Source organism: Oncorhynchus tshawytscha, linkage group LG09 (genome assembly GCF_018296145.1).
Source record: "Oncorhynchus tshawytscha isolate Ot180627B linkage group LG09, Otsh_v2.0, whole genome shotgun sequence".
NCBI classification, from domain to species: Eukaryota; Metazoa; Chordata; class Actinopteri; order Salmoniformes; family Salmonidae; genus Oncorhynchus; species Oncorhynchus tshawytscha.
The window spans coordinates 48,507,937-48,531,851 of record NC_056437.1 but is presented as its reverse complement, the minus strand read 5'-3'; the positions used below and the strand labels follow the sequence as shown (position 1 = coordinate 48,531,851).

Below are 23,915 nucleotides of genomic sequence, written 5' to 3'. Positions count from 1 at the left end.
GTCAAATCGGAGGGTCTGCTGTCCGGACCTCTGGCAGTCTCTATGGGGGTGCCACAGGGTTCAATTCTTGGACTGACTCTCTTCTCTGTATACATCAATGAGGTCGCTCTTGCTGCTGGTGAGTCTCTGATCCACCTCTACGCAGACGACACCATTCTGTATACTTCTGGCCCTTCTTTGGACACTGTGTTAACAAACCTCCAGGCAAGCTTCAATGCCATACAACTCTCCTTCCGTGGCCTCCAATTGCTCTTAAATACAAGTAAAACTAAATACATGCTCTTCAACCGATCGCTACCTGCACCTACCCGCCTGTCCAACATCACTACTCTGGACGGCTCTGACTTAGAATACGTGGACAACTACAAATACTTAGGTGTCTGGTTAGACTGTAAACTCTCCTTGCAGACCCATATCAAACATCTCCAATCCAAAGTTAAATCTAGAATTGGCTTCCTATTTCGCAACAAAGCATCCTTCACTCATGCTGCCAAACATACCCTTGTAAAACTGACCATCCTACCAATCCTCGACTTTGGCGATGTCATTTAAAAAATTGCCTCCAATACCCTACTCAACAAATTGGATGCAGTCTATCACAGTGCAATCCGTTTTGTCACCAAAGCCCCATATACTACCCACCATTGCGACCTGTACGCTCTCGTTGGCTGGCCCTCGCTTCATACTCGTCGCCAAACCCACTGGCTCCATGTCATCTACAAGACCCTGCTAGATAAAGTCCCCCCTTATCTCAGCTCGCTGGTCACCATAGCATCTCCCACCTGTAGCACACGCTCCAGCAGGTATATCTCTCTAGTCACCCCCAAAACCAGTTCTTTCTTTGGCCGCCTCTCCTTCCAGTTCTCTGCTGCCAATGACTGGAACGAACTACAAAAATCTCTGAAACTGGAAACACTTATCTCCCTCACTAGCTTTAAGCACCAACTGTCAGAGCAGCTCACAGATTACTGCACCTGTACATAGCCCACCTATAATTTAGCCCAAACAACTACCTCTTTCCCAACTGTATTTAATTTATTTATTTATTTTGCTCCTTTGCACCCCATTATTTTTATTTCTACTTTGCACATTCTTCCATTGCAAAACTACCATTCCAGTGTTTTACTTGCTATATTGTATTTACTTTGCCACCATGGCCTTTTTGCCTTTACCTCCCTTCTCACCTCATTTGCTCACATTGTATATAGACTTGTTTATACTGTATTATTGACTGTATGTTTGTTTTACTCCATGTGTAACTCTGTGTTGTTGTATCTGTCGAACTGCTTTGCTTTATCTTGGCCAGGTCGCAATTGTAAATGAGAACTTGTTCTCAACTTGCCTACCTGGTTAAATAAAGGTAAAATACATTTTTAAAAATAAAAAAATAAAGGTAAAATAAATGGAGGTCGAACCCATCTGTGAAGCTAGCCACAATAAGGATTAGCCACAGTAGTGGACTTTACTGTTAGCCTTCAAAATAAAAGTATGTCATTGACAGTGATGCAAATTAATACAAATAGTAGAATTATGCCATAATTGAATAGATCACACTAGAAGTGGTTGGAATGTTATATAAAATCAACAAAAGACAATCATTTGTTAATTTGATAAAACTTTGTTCAAATCACAATGGATGTATTAGACTTTAGAATTGCATTGGGGGCATACTTATTTCACTGTACAGCCTTACCTATGGAGTGTGGATCAATGACGTGGGGTATCAGTCTACTCAGTGACACCCAGAGAACATTAGCATCGTACACTGTCGTGAATGCAAGGTCCGATCACTTCTGACACCAATGAAACAGCAGGGAGCAGGTCTCGAACCCACGACCTTCTAGCCCGAAGTCCAGCGCGCTATCGGCTGTGCTGCAAAAGCATGCTCAAGCAGCAGTCGATATCCGGGCTTATAAACCCAGGGTCGTTACGGTACCCCCGCAGCCTATTGTGTGTATTGACATGCATATTGCACTGTACAGCTTTACCTACGGATTGGGGATCAATGAAATGGGGTATCAGTCTACTCAATACCCAATATATTTTTTTCCCAACGTCCTCCTCAAAGTTATCAGACTCAAAAACATCCACGCAGTATTGTTTCCCCTCTGGAGTAGTGTTCAATACACATTGGTTGACAAATGTGGCTCACTTCATAGTTGTTTCAGTGTCCCACAATAAGAGCTGCTCAGTATGTGTGCTTGGCAAGCTAGCGCGAGGACACACTCTTTGAAAGGAGGGAGTAGTGTAACGACCCTGGGTTTATAAGCGCCGATATCAACTCTGCCGCTCGAGCATGCTTTTGCGGCACAGTGGATAGCGCGCTGGACTTCGGGCTGGAGACCCTTCCGTTTAATTTACAGTACTTTTATTTTGAAAGCAACCCGCAAATTCCATTATTATTGCCTAATCCTTATTGTGGCTAGCGTCACAACACATAACCCGGTCCGGTCGAGCCTCATGAAGCTAACGCTGCTTATAACGTTAGCTTTGGGCAACAGGGTTTAGTAGCTGGCTAGCTATTTATTTTCAAGAACTGAAGTTGAATTTCAATAAGCGAACAAGTGGTTACCTAGATAATACTTACTCACAAGGATTCCTAAATCATTGTTAAGAATAATGAAAATGACTGCAGTTTCTACTGGTCATTGTTTTCAGGCTGGTTGTATTTGTGCTAGCTAGATACCAAGTTAAATCTAGCTACCCAACACAACATTCTATTAAACGGTGTTATTTGACGTGTATCTTTTTGACACCCAAAGACCCAAAACGGCATTCCATAAAAAGATACGTCAAATAACACTTTGATATGTTACATAAGCTTTTAATTTTACTTGACGTATATTTTTTGACACGCAAAGACCAAACGGCGTTTCATAGGAAAGTCGGAGCTCTATGCCGAGTTCAAAGCAACTTCGAGCTTTGGAACTCTGTTTCCAACTTCAGTTGTTCAGGACAACTGGGAGCTCGGAATTCCAAGCCGGGAATCGGTTTTTCCGATCATAAGATCATTGACGTCAATTTTTGGCCTAGTTTCTTTCCCCGAGTTCCCAGTTGTCTTGAACCCATCAATTGGAATTCCGAGTTGGATGACCGTTTTCCCAGGCGGGGCTCGTTTTTTTTTGTTTCCAGTTGTTTGAACGCATTGAAGTCAGCGATTTCTCAATTCCAGTTGTTTTGAACGCGGCAATTATACCCGAAGATGGTGGTACGAAGAACGTCAACAGTGACGTAAATGGTCCTAAAACTAGGGGTAGAAAAATCGCCTATTTGGATTGATGTCTGTGCATAACTTCATGAGTTTATTTTTAGAGGTCTTTAAATGATTGTGTGTAATAAAAAATATTGGCGATGGCGATTCCTAACTGGATCCATATTTGTTCGAAACAATGGTGATAATTTCCAAGTTATGTGTCAATCAAATCCAGGCTTATGTTTAGACAGCATTACTTCAGGCCCAAGTGTTTTGGCGTCGTTCAATCATGGCGGAATGGAAGGTCTATTGAACTGAGGTGGATCCTCAGTAAAGAAAAACATGTATCTGCCATGTTTTGGCGGGTGCAACTGATTTTGGATTAATATGTAGCGAATCGCTTGATCCTGTAATTCAGGACTGTCATAACGACGTTGTACTTGTCTCAACACTGCATGGTAAATTGGAAGACGGGAAGTTCACTCCGAGCTAGCTGAATAACTTCGGTAACGAATCTAGCTAGCTTACTTGCTAGATTTTTTTCTGAGGGATGCTTGGACAATTTTAAATCGTTCATAACAGCAGATATGCAAACACAGTTTAACAAGATATTATACGAATATATACTGAGTTACACCCTTTAAAAATCCTTTAACCTGTAACTTTTCGTTCTTCTGCACTGATTGAAGTGGATTTAATAAGTGACATCAGTAAGGGATCATAGACTGACCAGGTGAAAACTGTCATGGAAAGAGCAGGTGTTCCTAATATTTTGTACACCGTGTTTATTTGCTGTAATGTTTAAAGTTGGTAAGTTATATATGGCACATTTTGGCTTCGGACCGCAACTTGTATCTAGACTAGGTAGATAGCTACAGTCGTATCGGGATGTGTGAGTCTCCATATTGCAATTACAGCTTCGCTAGTGTAAAGTTTAGCAAGGAATGTTTCAACTAATAAATTCTTGGCGATATTTCTTAAGTTCTTGATTGGGAAGAAAGGTGTATTTTTACAAATGTCAGTCCAGTTGCATGTGGTTCTAAACAGAAATTCAGAAATATTTTAAATCCAAGTGAGGAATGCCTCATGCATGTGTGTCGGTCTTTGTTTTGGTTGCACTGTGACACGCTGTCACTTCTACGTGCGGCGGTGTCTCATAGAAACGAATAATTTCGGCAAAAATGTTGAGAAATGCGAGATGTCTGGCAGCCAAAATGACGAGGGAACTCTTGTCAGTGCAAAAGGTGGATGTAATATCTTTCTATATTATTATTATTATTTTTTAGAGCCACCTGCAACTGGACACCGACCTTTATGGTAACATTTTCTTCAGACTCGAGATACGACAAAAGCGTTGCCAAGTAAGTTTCAAGTTAATGTCACAGTGAAATGCCTATCTTGCAAACTCAAAACCCAACAATTCAATAATCAATAACAATGCATGACTAGAAAAAAAGTGTATCTCCTTATTGCAGCCAAACAGCAGCCTATGTACAACCTTATATTTCTCACGGCTTCGCCTTCTTCATTAACAAACAATGGCTCCCTTAACAGAGGTCACTTTTAAAATGATACTTTTATCAAAAACTACAGATTTTAGCACCCAAAGTAAAGCTTTCAGTTACACAGGACAAACCATAGGTACAAGGAAAGCATGAAATAATGGACATCGACTGGTAGACTGGATGTAGTCAGTGGTACACTCCACTGACATTTATCGCAACTAAACTCTGTTGGAAGGAGTTGAGTTAACTAAGCTAAGAGATCCTGAACCCAATGTTCTGTCGATCCTATTTGTGGTCCGAAGCTAGGCACCCGTAAGCTAGACCCATAGGCAAAGTTAAACCATAAATCTATGCACAAGGATGACATTTAACAATTTCCATTGAACATTTTACAAAACACATTTACTTGAATAACAGTGCAGATGCAAAGTTTGGTAACAGAATGACGGCACATACCGTCAAACTTTGCATCTGTTATTCAAGTTAATGTGTTTTTGTAAAATGTTCTGTGGAAATTGTTAAAAGTAGTCAATGTGCATAGAGTTGTATGGTTTGTGTTAACTTTGCAATCCTTGGATTTTGTTTGGCATACATTTTAAAGCCATAAAAATCAGAAGCTCACCATCACTCTGTTACTCGGTAATTGCCCCTAGGCTACTGAAAGAGCTAGCTATGTCATTGATGTCTAGATGGTAACATTATAGCTAACCCTAATTTTTGGCTTATTTAAGCCTCTTACTGAAAGCATGGTCAGCAGATTCCAACTCAGGGAATAAGCGTACTCATAAAACACCTTTAGGTTAGTTGGCTTGTTTCAATCTAGTTTCGGAAAGCAACTAGGATCTTGACGGGACATTATGTGCCCAATATCCTGTCAAGATGCTAGTTGCAGTCCGAAGCTAGTATCAATCCTGATTTGGAAACCGCTGGCCGTGCTTGTTTATAGTAACATCAACACAGAATTGAAGAAACTCATTCATATTTCAAATTAAGGATTTGTATTGTATGGATAATCTGGAACACATTTTTATTGTAACCCTGGACAAGCACACCTGATTCAACTTGTCAACTAATCGTCAAGCCCTGAATGAGATCGGTTTTTCCAGGGCTACAACAAAAATGTGTACCCTTTGGGATACTTGAGGATGAGGGTTGGGAAACACTGATCTAGAAGATGACATATGTGCCATGTCCTCTCCTCTTCTGCTCACTCTAAATGTAGTTGATGATTCAGCAGGTGAAAGCGCATCTGACCGGCACCATGCCTGTGGTGTGGCCCACCCTCCTTGACCTGGGCAGGGATGAGTGTAAGAGAATTCTCCGTAAACTTGGTAAGACCCTTTCAACTTCTCCGGCCTCTTTGGCTTGCCTCATGCATTAAGTGACTTGTCACTTTCAAAGGACCCAAAATGTTACTGATGTTTCAGAGTGAAAGCAAAGTTGTTTTTAATGATAGCCTGTATTGCTTCAACAGAGCTGGAGGCGTACGCCGGCGTAATCAGTGCTTTGCGAGCTCAAGGCGACCTCACCAAGGACAAGAAGGACCTCCTCGGAGAACTCACTAAAGTCCTCAGGTAAACCCGCAAAGTCACTATTTTCTTTCCATTGCTAGAGGAACATAGGAAATATGGGTCTCTTTGTAAAAACAAACTTTGCCTGTGACTTAATTGCTCATTCTTACTTAGATAATTGTATGGTTGTCTCCTACAGCATTTCAACAGAGCGTCATCGCGCCGAGGTCCGTAGGGCCGTCAACGATGAGCGCCTTACCACCATTGCCTATCAGTAAGTCATGTTAACCCCCCCCCCCAAGATGTTCAATACTAAAACTACATACACATTATGACTTACTACCAAATACTAGTACATTCATCAGTCCATCAATTTACCATGACAATTCTCTTTTGTCACAGCATGTCTGGTCCCAACAGCTCCTCAGAGTGGTCAATCGAGGGACGTCGGCTGGTCCCCTTGATGCCCAGACTGGTCCCCCAGACGGCATTCACCGTGACTGCCAACTCAGTGGCCAGCGCCACAGCCAATCAGAATGCTTCTCTCTTGCTGCCTGCGGAAACAGGAAATAAAGAAGGTAAGATCACTGACAGCTCAAGGTGGAAATTGCCCTTATCCACAGGTTTAGGATCAGATTACTTTGCTCCTAATCATAACTGGAGGGATATTGGAGATACAAAAATATACCTGCAGGATCAACGGAAGGGGGAGGAAGACTATAAATGATCAATGACTTATCTCGCCTTATAGTGTATTTTTATATGAAGTATGGTTGTTTTTTGTTTGCAGTGGTTGTTTGCTACTCCTACACAACCACCACGTCCACCCCCACCAGTGCCACGGCGCCCAGCGGCAGTGCAACAGCCACGGTGAAATCGCCCCGTCCGGCCAGCCCTGCCTCCAACGTGGTGGTGCTGCCCAGCGGGAGCACTGTCTATGTGAAAAGTGAGTGTCAGAACAGAGATTCCATGTTTGTTTATTCCTTTACTTTGGAAAGAAAAATAACTGTTTAAGAGCATTGCATTGGTTAAGGGTTCTCCGGTGTAACACTCCTTAAACAGAACCTGCAAATCAGAACAATGTAGAACCTCTTAATGTATCAATAGATTTTTTTGTCTCAAATTCCATTTTTCTCTGTCTGTATGTTTAGTTTTTCTCTCCCTCTGTCAAACTCTCACTCCCAGGCGTTAGCTGCTCTGACGAGGACGAGAAGCCACGCAAGCGGAGGCGGACCAACTCCTCGAGCTCCTCCCCTGTGGTGCTGAAGGAGCTGGCCAAGGTTGCCCCTCCCTTGTCCAAGACCATCACCGTGCCAGTAAGCGGCAGCCCCAAGATGAGCAACATCATGCAGAGCATCGCCAACTCGCTGCCACCGCACATGTCCCCCGTCAAGATCACCTTCACCAAGCCCACCACCCAGACTACCAACACCACCACGCAGAAGGTGAGCAGGAGAGAACTGTCCGTAATTCGTAAGAAAGCCTCTTGTTCTATAATCAGAGTCAATATAGTGAGTTGTGTGACAAATACTATAGGAAAGTTTGAATATGTTTTGTATGATCGTAATTATTGCATAATGTCTGCGAACTTGATGTGCAAGTGATTTTGTACATACACTGAAAATTGTTGCTTTATATTTTTGTTCAAAGATTTTACTACGTTACTGTTCATATAAGGAAATCGGTCAATTGAAATTAATTCATTAGGCCCTATGTATATTAATTGACTGAGCTGGGGCCCCACAAAAAGGCTTTATTATAGATAGAAATACTCCTCAGCACCCCCCCCCCCAAACCCCAGACAATCCCATTTTTTATTTCAGCCTACACTTTACATGATGCGTTACTATTTTTGTTCAGTATATGAACTTGATTGTACGTGGCTGTATAACTTACTGTTTAATATATGATTTGTCAGGTAATCATTGTGACGACCTCTCCAAGCTCCAACTTCGTTCCCAACATCCTGTCCAAGTCTCATTCACACAACTACGCGGCGGCCATGTCAAAGCTGGTTTCCACCTCCATGCTGACCTCGGCCAGCCAGAAACAGACGGTGTTCATCCCGGCCAGCTCAAGTCCCTCCTTGGCCCCCAACACGATCGCTGTGACCACCGTGGTCTCCTCCAGCCCGTCTGTGCTCATGTCGACCATAGCGCAGAGTAGGTTTGAGTGTCCCGCAATATCAAATTTTACTAGTCATGTTATTGCGGGTGCAGAGAAATGCTTGTGCTCCAACAGTACAGTAGTATCTGAGTGCCTCAGTATCTAAAAACGATTCACAACAATAAATCTAAAAGTAAAAGAATGGAATATATACAGTTGAAGTCGAAAGTTTACATACACTTAGGTTGGAGTCATTAAAACTCGTTTTTCAACCACTCTACAAATGTCTTGTTAACAAACTAGTTTTGGCATGTCAGTTAGGACATCTACTTTGTGCATGACACAAGTAATTTTTCCAACAATTGTTTACAGACAGATTATTTCACCTCTAAATCACTGTATCACAATTCCAGTGTGTCACAAGTTTACATAAACTGAGTTGACTGTGCCTTTAAACAGCTTGGGAAATTCCAGGAAATTATGTCATGGCTTTAGAAGCTTCTGATAGGCTAATTGACATAATTTTAGTCAATTGGAGGGGTACCCGTGGATATATTTCAAGGCCTACCTTCACTCAGTGCCTCTTTGCTTGACATAATGGGAAAATCAAAACAAATCAGCCAAGACCTCAAAGAAAATTGTAGACCACCACAAGTCTGGTTCATCCTTGGGAGCAATTTCCAAACACCTGAAGGGACCACGTTCATCTGTACAAACAATAGTACGCAAGTATAAACACCATGGGACCACGCAGCTGTCATACCGCTCAGGAAGGAGACGTGTTCTGTCTCCTAGAGATGAACGTACTTTAGTGCAGAAAGTGCAAATCAATCCCAGAACAACATCAAAGGACCTTGTGAAGATGCTGGAGGAAACGGGTACAAAAGTATTTATATCCACAGTAAAACAAGTCCTATATCCACATAACCTGAAAGGCCGCTCAGCAAGGAAGAAGCCACAGCTCCAAACCCGCCATAAAAAGCCAGACTACGGTTTGTAACTGCACATGGGGACAAAGTCCATACTTTTTGGAGAAATGTTCTCTGGTCTGATGAAACAAAAATAGAACTGCTTGGCAATATTGACCATGCTTATGTTTGGAGGAAAGGGGGGGAGGCTTGCAAGTCGAAGAACGTTATCCAAACTGAAGCACCAGGGTGGCAGCATCATGTTGTGGGGGTGCTTTGCTGCAGGAGGGACTTATGCACTTCACAAAATAGATGGTTTCATGCGGTGGGAAAATTATGTGATTATATTGAAGCAACATCTCAAGACATCAGTCAGGAAGTTAAAGCTTGGTCGCAAATGGGTCTTCCAAATGGACAATGACCCCAAGTATACTTCCAAAGTTGTGGCAAAATGGCTTAAGGACAACAAAGTCAAGGTATTGGAGTGGCCATCACAAAGCCCTGACCTCAATCCTATAGAAAATTTGTAGACAGAACTGAAAAAGCGTGTGTGAGCAAGGAGGCCTACAAACCTGACCCAGCTCTGTCAGGAGGAATGGGACAAAATTCAACTTATTGTGAGAAGCTTGTGGAATGCTTCCCGAAACGCTTGACCCAAGTTAAACAATTTAAAGGAAATGCTACCAAATACTAATTGAGTGTATGTAAACTTCTGACCAACTGGAATGTGATGAAAGTAATAAAAGCTGAAAGAAGTCACTCTCTACTATTATTCTGACATTTCACATTCTTAAAATAAAGTGATCATAACTGACCTAAGACAGGGATTTTTTTACTAGGATTTAATGTCAGGAGTTGTGAAACTGAGTTTAAATGTATTTGGCCAAGGTGTATGTAAACTTCTGACTTCATATATATATATATATATATATTAGATCGAGCAAAATACAGTAGAATGGAATACATTAAATATGAGGTGAGTAAACCAGTATGTAAACATTAACGTGGCCAGTAATTAAATTTATATTTTAATTGAACCTTTATTTAACAAGGCAAGTCAGTTGAGAACAAATTATTATTTACAAACCCTAACCCGGATGACGCTGGGCAAATTGTGCGCCACTCTATGGGACTCCCAATCACGGCTGGTTGTGATACAGCCTTGAATCGAATCAGGTTCTGTAGTGACTCCTCTAGAAATAAGATGCCGTGCCTTAGACCGCTGCACCACTCAGCAGCAGCCTCTATGGTGCAGAGTTGCTTAACTGGGTGGAAGCTGGTGAGTGATGGCTATTTAACCATCTGATAGCCTTAAGATGGAAGCTGTTTTTCAGTCTCTTGGTCGCAGCTTTGATGTACCTGTACTGACCTCGCCTTCTGAATGATAGCGGGGTGAACAGGCAATGGCTCGGGTGGTTGATGTCTTTGATATCAGATGCTGTAGGTGTCTTGGTGGGCAGGTGGTTTGTCCCCGGTGATGCGTTGGGCAGACCAAACCACCCTCTGGAGAGCTCTGCAGTTGCATGCGGTGCAGTTGCCGTACCAGGCTACGTTCTCAGTTGTGCATCTGTGAAAGTTTGAGGGTTTTATGGGCCAAGCCAAATTTCTTCAGCCTCCTGAGGTTGAAGAGGCACTGTTGATTTCAATACAGAAATGGGACTTCTCAAACATAATATATATTGATTTAAAAAGAGCGGTCCTATAAACACACCTACCCACTAACACATTATGTTTTTGTAAATGGCAAGTCAAAATGGCAAGTTAAATGGTCACCATTTCAGATCGTCAGTGATGTGTACGCCGAGGAACTTAAAAGGTTTCCGCCTTCTCCACTGTGGTCCTTTCGACGTGGATAGGGGCGTGCTCCTTCTGCTGTTTCCTGAAGTCCACGATCAGCTCTTTTGTTGACGTTGAGTGAGAGGTTATATTCCTGGCACCACTCTCCCAGGGCCCTCACCTCCTCCCTGTAGGCTGTCTCGTCATTGTTGGTAATCAGCCCTACTACTGTTGTGTCGTCTGCAAACTTGCTTGATGATTGAGTGGCAGGCCTGCGTGGCCATGCAGTCATGGGTGAACAGGAAGTACAGGAGGGGGCTGAGCACCCACCCTCGTGGGGCCTCAGTATTGAGGATCAGCGAAGTGGTGTTGTTTCCTACCTTCACCACCTGACGGTGGCATGTCAGGAAGTCCAGAATCCAGTTACACAGGGCAGGGTTCAGACCCAGGGCCCCTGGCTGATGAGCTTGGAGGGTACTATGGTGTTGAATGCTGAGCTGTAGTCAATGAACAGCATTCTTACATAGGTATTCCTCTTGTCCAGATGGGATAGGGCAGTGCGATGGTAATTGCATCGTCTGTGGCTTTATTGGGGCGGTAAGCAAATTGAAGTGGTTCTAGTGTCAGGTAAGGTAGAGGTGATATGATCCTTAACTAGCCTCACAAAGCACTTCGTGATGACAGAAGTGAGTGCTACGGGGTGATATTCCAATAATGTTAAATGTGTTCCTTCCAGCAGTGTACAACAGATGTCAGTTGAATTGAAGAGTTTTACTCAGGATATATTAACAGCCTTCGCCAAATTAGGGAAAGCGTTTGTTGTTGTAGCTACCAAGACCGTTTTATATACAGTACCATTCAAGGGTTGGTCAAATAGCCCTTACACAGCCTTGAGGTGCGTTTGGTCATTGTCCTGATGAAGTACAAATTGTAGTCCTACTAAGCCCAAACCAGATGGGATGGCATATCACTGCAGAATGCTGTGGTAGCCATGCTGGATAGGTGTGCCTTGTATTTTAAATAAATCATTGACAGTGGCACCAGCAAAGCACCATCACACCTCCCCTCCATGCTTCATGGTGGGAACCACACATGCGGAGATCATCCGTTCACCTGCTCTGTATCTCACAAAGACATGGTGGTTGGAACCAAAAATCTCACATTTGGCCTCATCGGAGCAAAGGACAGATGTCTACCGGTCTAATGTCCATTGCTCATGTTTCCTGGACCAAACCACTCTCTTCTTCTTGTTGGTGTCCTTTAGTAGTGGTTTATTTGCAGAAATTTGACCATGAAGGCCTGATTCATGCAGTCTCCTCTGAACAGTTGATGAGATGTTTTTTACTTGATCTTTGAATAATTTATTTGGCCTGCAATTTCTGAGGCTGGTAAATCTAATGAACTTAGCCTCTACATCAGATGTAACTCTGGGTCTTGCTTTCCTTTGGCGGTCCTCATGAGAGCCAGTTTCATCATAGTGCTTAATGGTTTTTGCGACTGCACTTGAAGAAATGTTCAAAGTTCTTAATTGACTGACCATGTCTTAAAGTAATGATGGATTGTCATTTTCTTTTGCATATTTGAGCTGTCCTTGCAATAATATGTTCTTGGTCTTTAACCTTGTGGTAATCTTCTGTATGCCACCCCAACCTTGTCACAAAACATCTGATATGCTCAAACACATTAAGAAGGAAATCAAGGCACACCGGTTATCAAGGCACACCGGTTAATTGAAATGCTTTCAAGGTGACTACCTCATGAAGCTGGTTGAGAGATTGCCAAGTGCGTGCAAAGCTGCTCTCAAGGCAAAGGGTGGCTACTTTGAAGAATCTCAAATATAAAATATACTTTGATTTGACACTTTTGGTTACTACATGATTCCATGTGTGTTATTTCATAGCTTGGATGTCTTTACTATTATTCTACAATGTAGAAAATAATAAAAAAAATAATGGGAAAAACCCTGGAATGAGTTGGTGTCCAAACTTTGGACTGGTGCTCGTTGAACATCTAATTCCAAAATCATAGGCATTAATATGGAATTGGGCCCCCCCTTTGCTGCCGTAACAGCCTCCACTCTTTTGGGAAGGCTTTCCACTAGATGTTGTAACGTTGCTGCAGGGACTTGCTTCCATTCAGCCACAAGCATTAATGAGGTTGGGCAATTAGGCTTGGCTCGCGGTCAGTGTTCCAATTCATCCAAAATGTTTTTGATGGGGTTGAGGTCAGGGCTCTGTGCAGGCCAATCAAGTTCTTCCACACTGATCTCAACAAACCATTTCTGTATGGACCTCGCTTTGTGCTCGGGGGCATTGTCATGCTGAAACAAGAGAGGGCCTTCCCCAAACTTGCCACAAAGTTGAAGAACAGAATTGTCTAGAATGTTATTGTATGCTGTAGCGTTAAGATTTCCTTCCACTGGAACTAAGGGGCCTAGCCTGAACCATGAAAAACAGCCCCAGACCATTATTCCTCTTCCACCAAACTCTACAGTTGGCACTAAGCATTGGGGTAGGTGGTGTTCTCCTGGCATCAGTCAAACCCAGATTTGTCTGTCTGACTGCCAGACGGTGAAACGTAATTCATCACTTCAGAGATCATGTATCCACTGCTCCAGAGTCCAATGGCGGTGAGCTTTACGCCACTCCATCCGATGCTTTGCATTGCGCATAGTGATCTTATGTTTGTGTGCGGCTACTCGGCCACGGAAACCCATTTCATGAAGCTCCTGACGAACAGTTATTGTGCTGACTTTGCTTCCAGAGGCAGTTTGGAACTCAGTAGTGAGTGTTGCAACCAAGGACAGACGATTTTGACATGCTTCAGCACTCAGCGGTCCCGTTCTGTGAGCTTGTGTCCTACCACTTTGCAGCTGAGCCATTGTTACTGATAGACATTACCACATACTACACAATAACTACACTTACAGTTGAACGGGGCAGTTCTAGCACTGCAGAAATGTAACAAACTGAATTGTTGAAAAGGTGGCATCCTATGACTTTGCCACTTTGAAAGTTGCTGAGCTCTTCAGTAAAGGTATTCTACTGCCAATGTTTGTCTTTGGAGATTGCATGATTGTGCTCGATTTTATACACCTGTCAGCAACGGTGTGTGGCTGATATAGCTGATTCCACAAATTTGAGGAGATGTCCACATACTTTTGTATCCATCTATCTATTAAATACACATTTTAAACTGGAATTGTGCATCTCTGATTGGGACACTATTTCCTTTCCTCTCCCTGTACCAGGTGGCTCATCGGCAGGCGTGAAGGTGGCCTCTGCCAGGCTCCCCTCTCCTAAGACCATGGTGAGCTCTCCCACCCAGATTCTGTCCCAGTTCCCCAAGCAGCACCCGCAGTCCCCCAAGCAGCTGCAGCAGGGCTCCCCCATGGGGGCTGGCGCCATGGGCCAGGTCTCCAACACTCCCCCCAGCTCCAAGCCCATCATCCAGATCAAGCAGGAGTCAGGCGAGTACAGGGCGTAAACCCCAAACCCACTGGCGTTAGTACTTTACACTGACTTTCCCATCATCGTTCTAATGAGTGTGCAATGTTTCACTTTCTGGACCTTCTCGCCTGAACTTTAAGTGTACAGAAAATCTGGGGTGAGGACAAATGTGACCTATGTAATTACTTACTTGTCTAATTGTTCCTATAGGTGTAAAAATCATCACCCAGCAAATGCAGCCCAGTAAGATCCTGCCCAAGCCCCCCTCTGCAGGCATGCCCAGCAGCAGCTCCTCCCCCATCATGGTCGTTAGTAGCAACGGGGCCATCATGACCACCAAGCTGGTGTCCCAGCCCACAGGTGTAATTTCTCATAGAAAACTCACTAAACAGACAGAACTCTCGTCCAAGCATGTATATAATACTCAATTAAGTTAATTAGTTAGGTGTTGTTCTGTGTGCTTTTATATTCTATCTATAGATATTGATGTGGTGAAAGAAGACTGTGCTAAGCAAGGCCCTACTTAAATTGAGGAAAAACATTTGTTTTTGTTCAGGCACCCAGGCCTCTTACTCAAGGCCCGCCATGAGCTCCACGATTGGAGCCAGGATGGCGACGTCGGCCAGTGGTGCCACCTATGTCAAGACCACCAGTGGCAGTATCATCACGGTGGTCCCGAAGACTCTAGCCACACTGGGCGGCAAGATCATCAGCAGCAACATTGTGTCTGGTGAGACTGGTATTATTTTTATACAGTTTAGGGGTGTGAAAGTTTAAACATTTAAACATAATTGTCATCTTTCATTTAAAGACAAAAGCCCAACTGAAAAACATATCAAATTCTATTCACAGTGCAGTTATCACAAAACTATCATAAAACGGGTCCCGATCAACATCATAGGAAAAAAAGTTTTAAAAAACAAATACTTAAAACTAGTTAGGGATAGGCGGAACGCAAATGTCTCAACTGGCCAATTGCCAGGGAAAATGCAGAGCGCCAGATTCCAATAAAGTACTATAAAATTCAAACTTTCATTAAATCACACATGTAAGATACTCAATTAAAGCTACACTCGTTGTGAATCCAGCCAACATGTCAGATTTAAAAAATGCTTTTCGGCGAAAGCATAAGAAGCTATTATCTGATAGCCTGCACCATCTGCACCAGCAGTAAACAAAGGAGTTAGCATATTTCAACCCTGCAGGCGCTACACAAAACGCTGAAATAAAATATAAAACATGCATTACCTTTGACGAGCTTCTTTAGTTGGCACTCCAATATGTCCCATAAACATCACAATTGGTCCTTTTGTTCGATTAATTCCGTCCATACATATCCAAAATATTCATTTATAAAGTGCGTTTGATCCAGAATAAAAACTGCTTACAAAAAACGCAACGTCACAACAAAATATTTCAAAAGTTGCCTATAAACTTTGCCAAAATATTTCAAACTACTTTTGTAATACAACTTTAGGTATTTTTAAACGTTAATAATCAATCAAATTGTAGACTGGGCAATCTGTGTTCAATACAGGAATGAAAACAAACCAGCGCCACTGTTCCTAGTTGGCCTACTTCTTCATTGCACAAAGGAATAACCTCAACCAAATTCCAAAGACTGGTGACATCCAGTGGAAGTGGTAGGAACTGAGAACAGGTTCTTAAGAAATATCCCTTGGCAATAACAAGTAAGGGAACAGAGAGAGGCAAAAAAAAAATATGAACACTTAGTCCTCAGGGTTTTGCCTGCTACATTAAGTTCTGTTATACTCACAGACATGATTCAAACAGTTTTAGAAACTTCAGGGTGTTTTCTATCCAAATCTTATATTCTTGGCATGAGTAACAGGAAGTTGAAATTGGGCACGCTATTTATCCAAAAGTGAAAATTCTGCCCCCTAGCCCCGAGGTTAAATTAACCCAATAAAGCTGTAACTTTAGGAGGAGAATATATATATTTTTCTACTTTATTAACCGGAGCTATAATGCACGAGGGAGAGAAGCAACAGAGTTGCTCACACCATGTGGTGAGTAACGAGGGGTGCCGGGAGGGGCAACTAAGCCGACTCGTGCTGGCAGACTAACTTATTGCTAGTTAGTTATCATCTCATCTGATTACATAGTGTCTGTCTTGACTGCATCAAACCAAGAGAATTTAGCTAGCTTGCACTAGCTAGGCTTATTTAGACAGTACCAGTCAAAAGTTTGGACACACCGACTCATTCCAGGGTTTTTATGGAATCATGTAGTAACCAAAAAATTGTTCAATCAAAATATATTTGAGATTATTCAAAGTAGCCACCAGCCACCAGCTTTGCCTTGATGACAGCTTTGCACACTCTTGGCATTGTCTCAACCAGCTTCATGAGGGAGTCCCCTGTAATGCATTTCAATTAACCTGTCTAAGACTGAACCCCGTTTCACTAGCGGAACCCCTTGCCAACAGCCAGTGAAATTGCAGGGCGCCAAATATTAATCAACAGAAATCTCATAAATCAAATTTCTCAAACATACAAGAATTAGGCACCATTTTAAAGATACAATTCTCGTTAATTAGTCTGATTTCAAAAATGCTTTACAGCGAAAGCTCCACAAACGATTGTTAGGTCACCACCAACTCACAGAAAAACCCAGCCATTTTTTCCAGCCAAAGAGAGGAGTCACAAAAAAGCACAAATAGAGAGAAAATGAATCACTAACCTTTGATGATCTTCAGGAATCGCAGTTCTACAATAAATGCTTGTTTTGTTCGCTAATGTCCATTTATGTCCATTTATGTTCAAATAGCTTATTTTGTTAGGGCGTTTGGTAAACAAATCCAAAAGCGAGTTCTGGTCCAGCCGGACAAAAAGTTCAAAACGTTATATTACAGGTCGAACAAACTTGTCAAAAAAGTATAGAATCAATCTTTAGGATGTTTTTATCATAAATGTTCAATAATGTTCCAACCGGAGAATTCCATTGTCTGTAGAAAAGCAATGGAACGAGAGAGACCTCGTGAAAGCGCATGACTGAGAATGAGGCTGCAGGCAGACCCCTTAGTCAAACAGCTCTCATCCGGCCCCCCTTCACAGGAGCAGCCTGAAACAACGTTCTAAAGATGGTTGACATCTAGTGGAAGCCTTAGGAAGTGCAAAATAACCCATATCCCACTGTGTATTTGATAGGGGTGAGTTCAAAAACTACAAACCTCAGATTTCCCACTTCCTGTTTGGATTTTTTCTCAGGTATTTGCCTGCCATATGAGTTCTGTTATACTCAGACATCATTCAAACAGTTTTAGAAAATTCAGTGTTTTCTATCCAATACTACTAATAATATAATAATATGCATATATTAGCATGTGGGACTGAGGAGGCAGTTCACTCTGGACACGCTATTCATCCAAAAGTGAAAATGCTGCCCCCTATCCCAAAGAAGTTTTAACAGGTGTGCCTGTTAAAAGTTAATTTGTGGAATTTCTTTCCTTCTTATCTTAGAACTACCCATCCCGGATCCGGTATATTTGTTATCAGCAACCGCTGAATAGCATAGCGCAACAGTCAAAAAATATTACTAGAAAATATTCATATTCATGAAATCACAAGTGAAATATAGTGAAACACAGCTTAGCCTTTTGTTAATCACCCTGTCATCTCAGATTTTGAAATTATGCTTTACAGCGAAAGCAATACAAGCGTTTGTAAGTTTATCGATAGCCTAGCATCACATTATGTACACTTAGCATCAGGAAGCTTGGTCACGAAAATCAGAAAAGCAATCAAATTAACCGTTTACCTTTGATCTTCGGATGTTTTCACTCACGAGACTCACATTTAGACAGCAAATGTTCCTTTTGTTCCATAAAGATTATTTTTATACCCAAATGCGACAAACGTCGGTATTTATGTTCAGAAATCCACAGGAAAGAGCGGTCACGACAACGCAGACGTATATTCCAAATAATATCCATAATGTCCACAGAAACATGTCAAACGTTTTTTATAATCATTCCTCAGGTAGTTTTTAAAATATATATTCGATAATATATCAACCGAGTGTGTAGGTTTTTCAATAACAGCGGGAGGAACAATGGCGGCTTCACTCTGTAGCGCAAAAACTCACTCTGAGAGCCCCCACCTATCCACTTACGCAATGTGATCTTTCACGCTCATTTTTTCAAAATAAAAGCCTGAAACTGTCTTCAGACTGTTGACACCTTAGGGAAGCCAGAGAAAAGGGAAAGCCAGAGAAAAGGGAATCTGGTTGATATCCCTTTAAATGGAGGCTAGACATGCGTAGGAACAGAAGGGTTTCAAAATAAGAAGCACTTCCTGATTGGATTTTCCTCAGGGTTTCGCCTGCAATATCAGTTCTGTTATACTCACAGACAATATTTTGACAGTTTTGGAAACTTTAGAGTACTTTCTATCAGAATCTGTCAATTATATGCATATTCTAGCATCTGGTCCTGAGAAATAGGCCGTTTACTTTGGGAACGTTGTTTTTTCAAACATAAAAATAGTGCCCCCTAGCTTCAAGAGGTTTTAAAGGAACATAACGTTTTAAAACATATTGGGATTTACCTTTAGTAGTGTTACTACCAAGTCTTGCAAAGAGAAGTAATATAACCAGTAACGTTTACAGGATTTTGGAAGCTTTCAAGGATTTGGGGTAATTGTCATAACATGTAAAATATATTTTTTTATATGAAAAATAGAATCACAAAGCTGTGAAACATTATCTTATGTATAACCCATTACCATTGCTGTTTAATACAAATATTTCTGTGTGTGTTATTTTAGTACATAATATCTTTGTTGTAAATGCTTTGGGCCCTAACTAGTAAAGAAACTCATGGACACAGATATAGAAAAATATATTATTACATATTTTAAGAAGTTAAGTAATTTACCAACGTTTACATAGGTTACCAATATTATCTGTAAATCACCAAAAAATAATTAAAATTCTGATAATATTGATAAATTACCGGGTGTTTTGCAACCCTAAGTGTTACCAATTCTGACAGACAATTCTGCAACTGAATGTTAAAATTATAGTGACCTTAAAAGGTTGTGTTTTGGCAAACCTTTTAGATCTTTGCCCCTCCATTGCAGGTACAACAACTAAGATCACCACCATTCCCATGACGTCCAAGCCCAATGTTATCGTGGTGCAGAAGACTACTGGCAAAGGAACGACCATCCAGGGTCTGCCTGGCAAAAATGTGGTCACCACATTATTGAACACAGGGGTCAGTTCAACATATTTTTTATTATTAATTAAGCCATTTTGTGATGTTACATTTTTATCTAGATTGTAATGATTTATTTCAGAATCTTTCAAATGTATTGACCCGACAACTTATTTTACAGGTAGTTCTAGTTTAGCCTTTCCGTCTGATCAGTCTATTGCTTTAAGCTTCATATTATACGTGAAGGTTTTTCATTTTAGTCATTTAGCAGACACGATTATTAATAGCGACTTAGATTAAGACAACCACATCAGTCATAGTAAATCAGTGCTATTATCTTCTTGACGCTACCCATCCCGGTACCGGGATAATTGTCATCAGTAACCACTGAATAGCATAGCGCCACATTCAAATAATATTACTAAAAAATATTAATATTCATGAAATCACAAGTGCAATATTGCAAAACACAGCTTAGCCTTTTGTTAATCCACCTGTCGTCTCAGATTTTGAAATTATGCTTTACAGCGAACGCAATCCGAGCGTTTGTGTAAGTTTATCGATAGCCTATAGCATAACATTATGTACACTAATCATTAAGTAGCTAGGTCACGAAAATCAGAAAAGCAATAAAAAAAAAATAGTTTACCTTTGATCTTCGGATGTTTTCACTCACGAGACTCCCAGTTACACAACAAATGTTCATTTTGTTCCATAAAGATTATTTTTATCCCCAAAATACCGATGTTTGTTTGTCGCATTATGTTCAGAAATCCACAGGAAAGAGCGGTCACAACAACGCAGACGTATATTCCAAATAATATCCATAATGTCCACAGAAACATGTCAAACATTTTTTATATTCAATCCTCAAGTTGTTTTAAAAATATATATTCGATAATATATCAACCGAGTGTGTAGCTTTTTCAATAACAGCGGGAGAAACAATGACCGCTTTACTCAGTTGCGCAAAACTCACTCTGAGAGCCCTCACCTATCCACTTACTCACAGACAATATTTTTACAGTTTTGGAAACTTTAGCGTTTTCTATCCTAATCTGACAATTATATGCATTCTAGTTTCTGGGGCTGAGAAATAGGCAGTTTCAAATGGGTATGTTTTTTAGCCAAAAACGAGAATACTGCCCCCTACACGCAAAAGGTTAAGAAAAGACCAGTGACAGTGTTGGTGCAAGAAAGGCAAATTACTATGGTAGCGTCAAATGTCACCCTATTCCTGATATAGTGCACTACTTTTGACCAAGGCCCATAGGGCTCTGGTCAAAAGTAGTCCACTATATAGGGAAAAGGGTGCCATTTGGTACGTATGCTAATTATGGCTGTCAAAGTTAATTTTAGCTTTAATGTATTACAATTTTAATGTCTTTCATTTTGTTGACGCCATTAACGCATTTTTCTTAGTTTGAACCCCTGAACCATCCTTATTTCAAATTCGAGCCCCGGCACTCGATGCGCTAGTTTGACAACTAGTTTACTAGCTAGCTACTTGTTTGACTGAATGATGGATAATGCTAGTAAATGGCCAATTCTATTTTAAAACCCTCCCAGATGGCTCTCTGGATAAAAAACTAATTTGTTTCTATTGCAAGGCTGAATTTGTTTAGCACCGAAGTACATTGAGTCTTTGTCATAATTTACAATCGAAACAGACACCAGAAATACAAGTAACGTGACTAGTAGCAATGTAGGACATCTTCGGCAGGCTAAGCTAGAAGAGTATGCACGCAGGAGGGCTGTGGACAAGTCGACGAGCAGCACATAAGCAATAGCCAAGTGGATAGCTACAGCTTGCAGGCCAGTCGACATTGTGGAGGATGAAGGCTTGAGGGATATCATTTGGATCTCATCGAATGACTCAACATATGAGTTACCCTCGAGCCACAAGAATTCACAAGCTGTATGAAAGCGAGAGGGCTATGAAAGGAGTTGAAACATGCAGCGGCTGCTGTTCTCACTTGAGACCAATGGACTTTTTATTTATTTTTATTCTACCTTTTATTTAACTAGTCAGTCAAGAATAAATTCTTATTTTCATTGGCAGCCTAGGAACAATGCCTTGTTCAGGGGCAAAACAACAGATTTGTACCTTGTCAGCTCAGGGATTTGATCTTGCAACCTTTCGGTTACAAGTCCAACGCTCTAATCACTAGGCTACCTGCCACCTACTTTGGTGAGTAACCACAACTACCTTGGGGTTACTGCCCATCACATCAGTGAAAACTGGACGCTGCATTCACACCCTCTGGCCATAATGAAGACAGAAGAGGCACAATGCTGAAACGTACGCCAAGTATTTAATGGATGTGGGAATTAGTGGGAACATTGAAAACAAAGTTACCACACTTTGCACAGACAGTGTATGGAACATGATTGCAGCTGCGAGACATCTTCCTTTTGAACACCTGCCCTGCACCATGCACAGTCTCCAAAGGGCCATCAGTGTCCCTACAGAACAGCGGGTTTGACAATGCCCTAGCCAAATGCTGAATTATTTTTGGGCATTTCAAACACAACCCACCAAACTTTGCAGAACTAGGACAACAGCAAGTTGCAAATGGGCAAAAGGAGTCGTCACTTGCACAAGATGTCACAACAATAAGGAATTCCACTTTGCAAATGGTAAAGCGTGTCCACAGAAACCAACAACCACTGAGAGATGCTCTGGCCGAACAGAAAACGAACGTCACCATGCCAACCACAGCTGAACTGGACAAACTGCAGAAGCTGGATCCGCTACTGGAGACCTGCCGGTTATCTTTATCTCACTGTTATTGTTATAATAATATTTTGTGTGTGAGAGAGCTAGTGTGTAAATTGTGTGTGCGAGAAAGTGAGTGGTGTGCCTGTATTAGTCTCACAATTGACTGAAGTGATTTTGAATGATCTTCCATTTCAGGCATTTGACTGAACTACATTTCCTGCTCAGTGGTGTTGCCTGCTTTGTGCCTGCTTTGTGCCTGCTTTGTGCCATCTCCTTCAGGTGATGGAGAGCTCTGATGATGGCTCTGCCTAAGTGGTAAGATTCATGCTGACATTCACAACAGACCTGGAGAAATGCAAGAAAAACACCAACCTCACATGGATGAAGATCACCACAGCACTCGACCCAAGGTTTAAGGACCTGAAGTGCCTGAGCCTGATGAAGAGGAGTCAATTGAGAAATATATGGGGTGTTTCAAAGCAGAGCCCAGCATCAACATGGAGGAATGTCCACTACAGTGGTGGTCATAGTATGCAGGTGCACACACCAGGCTGGCCTGCATTGCACCCAGGTACCTGGCAATGCCTGCCACATCAGTGCCTTGTTGTTTTCTCTCTCTGGTCATATCGTACAAAAGAAGAGAGCAGCTTTATCATCATGTCAACAGGCTTGTTTGACTTTGTAACTGGCTCAGTCAAAATAAATAGGAGGATGTCCGAAATGTATAGTCACAGGTTTATTTTCTGTGGAATTCATGATGTTCTTGGACAGGTTTTTGCTCTTTGTGTCCATAGAGACAGGTTTTTTTCTTAGAGCCAACCCACAATGTTTTGTGTTTGTCCCTTACATGCCTATAACTTTATTTTTGGTGGAAAAATCTTTATTTAGCACCAAATATGAGCAGAAATTAATCGCGATTCATTATTTTAATCGTTTGACAGCCCTAATCCTAATATGAATTCTTCTGTGCCTTAGGGTGAGAAGACCCTACAGGGTGTTCCGGGGTCCAAGCCAGCCATCATCACAGCCTCCAGACCCATCACCAAGATGATTGTGACACAGCCCAAAGGCATGGGTTCCGGGGTGCAGCCCACCACCACCACCACCAAGATCATCCCCACCAAGATAGTGTACGGCCAGCAGGGCAAGACCCAGGTCAGTACCAGACCAGCGACGTCTCAGCCGGTGTAGGGGGAGGTTGCCCCTTGACGCTGAGTCTTGGGTCTGTTTTGTCTTTCCCCCGAATAATGGTTAGGACTGGGGGAGGGGAAACTGATCTTATATCTGTTTGTACCCAGGGGAAACTTCACCCCGTAGAGTTTCAGCCACCCAACAAGTAGTGTCAACAAGTGTGGAGTTTTCACTCAAAGCTCCTTTGTCTTGGATATATTTAAATCTCTGTCTTGAATTACCAATACATCAAGTCAGTGGAGCTATAATTCAACAAATCATTGCTGTAGCTTTAAGATACTAAGTCCCAACTACTTTATATAGGCACATTAATTAACTGTATGATGTAAAAAAGGAACACCAGCCAGGACACTTGACGATGTTCTCATCTCTGCT

General features: G+C 41.8%; 1 protein-coding gene across 11 annotated transcripts in view; it reads left to right on the top strand.

Annotated features, from left to right (window-relative positions):
* Window positions 1-2,475: 2,475 nt before the first annotated feature.
* LOC112258072 (BRCA2-interacting transcriptional repressor EMSY-like) overlaps window positions 2,476-23,915 on the top strand; it is a 32,157-nt gene continuing 10,717 nt past the window's right edge. The window contains exons 1-14 of one of the 11 annotated variants that reach the window (XM_024432167.2): window positions 2,476-3,651; window positions 4,480-4,554; window positions 5,936-6,029; window positions 6,173-6,272; window positions 6,409-6,483; window positions 6,612-6,787; window positions 7,000-7,155; window positions 7,395-7,654; window positions 8,128-8,371; window positions 14,250-14,468; window positions 14,659-14,808; window positions 15,005-15,178; window positions 19,551-19,687; window positions 23,325-23,504. In XM_024432167.2, coding sequence (XP_024287935.1) covers window positions 3,649-3,651; window positions 4,480-4,554; window positions 5,936-6,029; window positions 6,173-6,272; window positions 6,409-6,483; window positions 6,612-6,787; window positions 7,000-7,155; window positions 7,395-7,654; window positions 8,128-8,371; window positions 14,250-14,468; window positions 14,659-14,808; window positions 15,005-15,178; window positions 19,551-19,687; window positions 23,325-23,504 — 2,043 coding nt within the window. In that variant the 5' untranslated portion in view covers window positions 2,476-3,648. Of the gene's footprint in view, window positions 3,700-4,479; window positions 4,555-5,920; window positions 6,030-6,172; window positions 6,273-6,408; window positions 6,484-6,611; window positions 6,788-6,999; window positions 7,156-7,394; window positions 7,655-8,127; window positions 8,372-14,249; window positions 14,469-14,658; window positions 14,809-15,004; window positions 15,179-19,550; window positions 19,688-23,324; window positions 23,505-23,915 lie in introns of all 11 variants that reach the window. The other 10 variants (XM_024432166.2, XM_024432165.2, XM_024432174.2 and 7 more) reach the window with 10 other exon arrangements.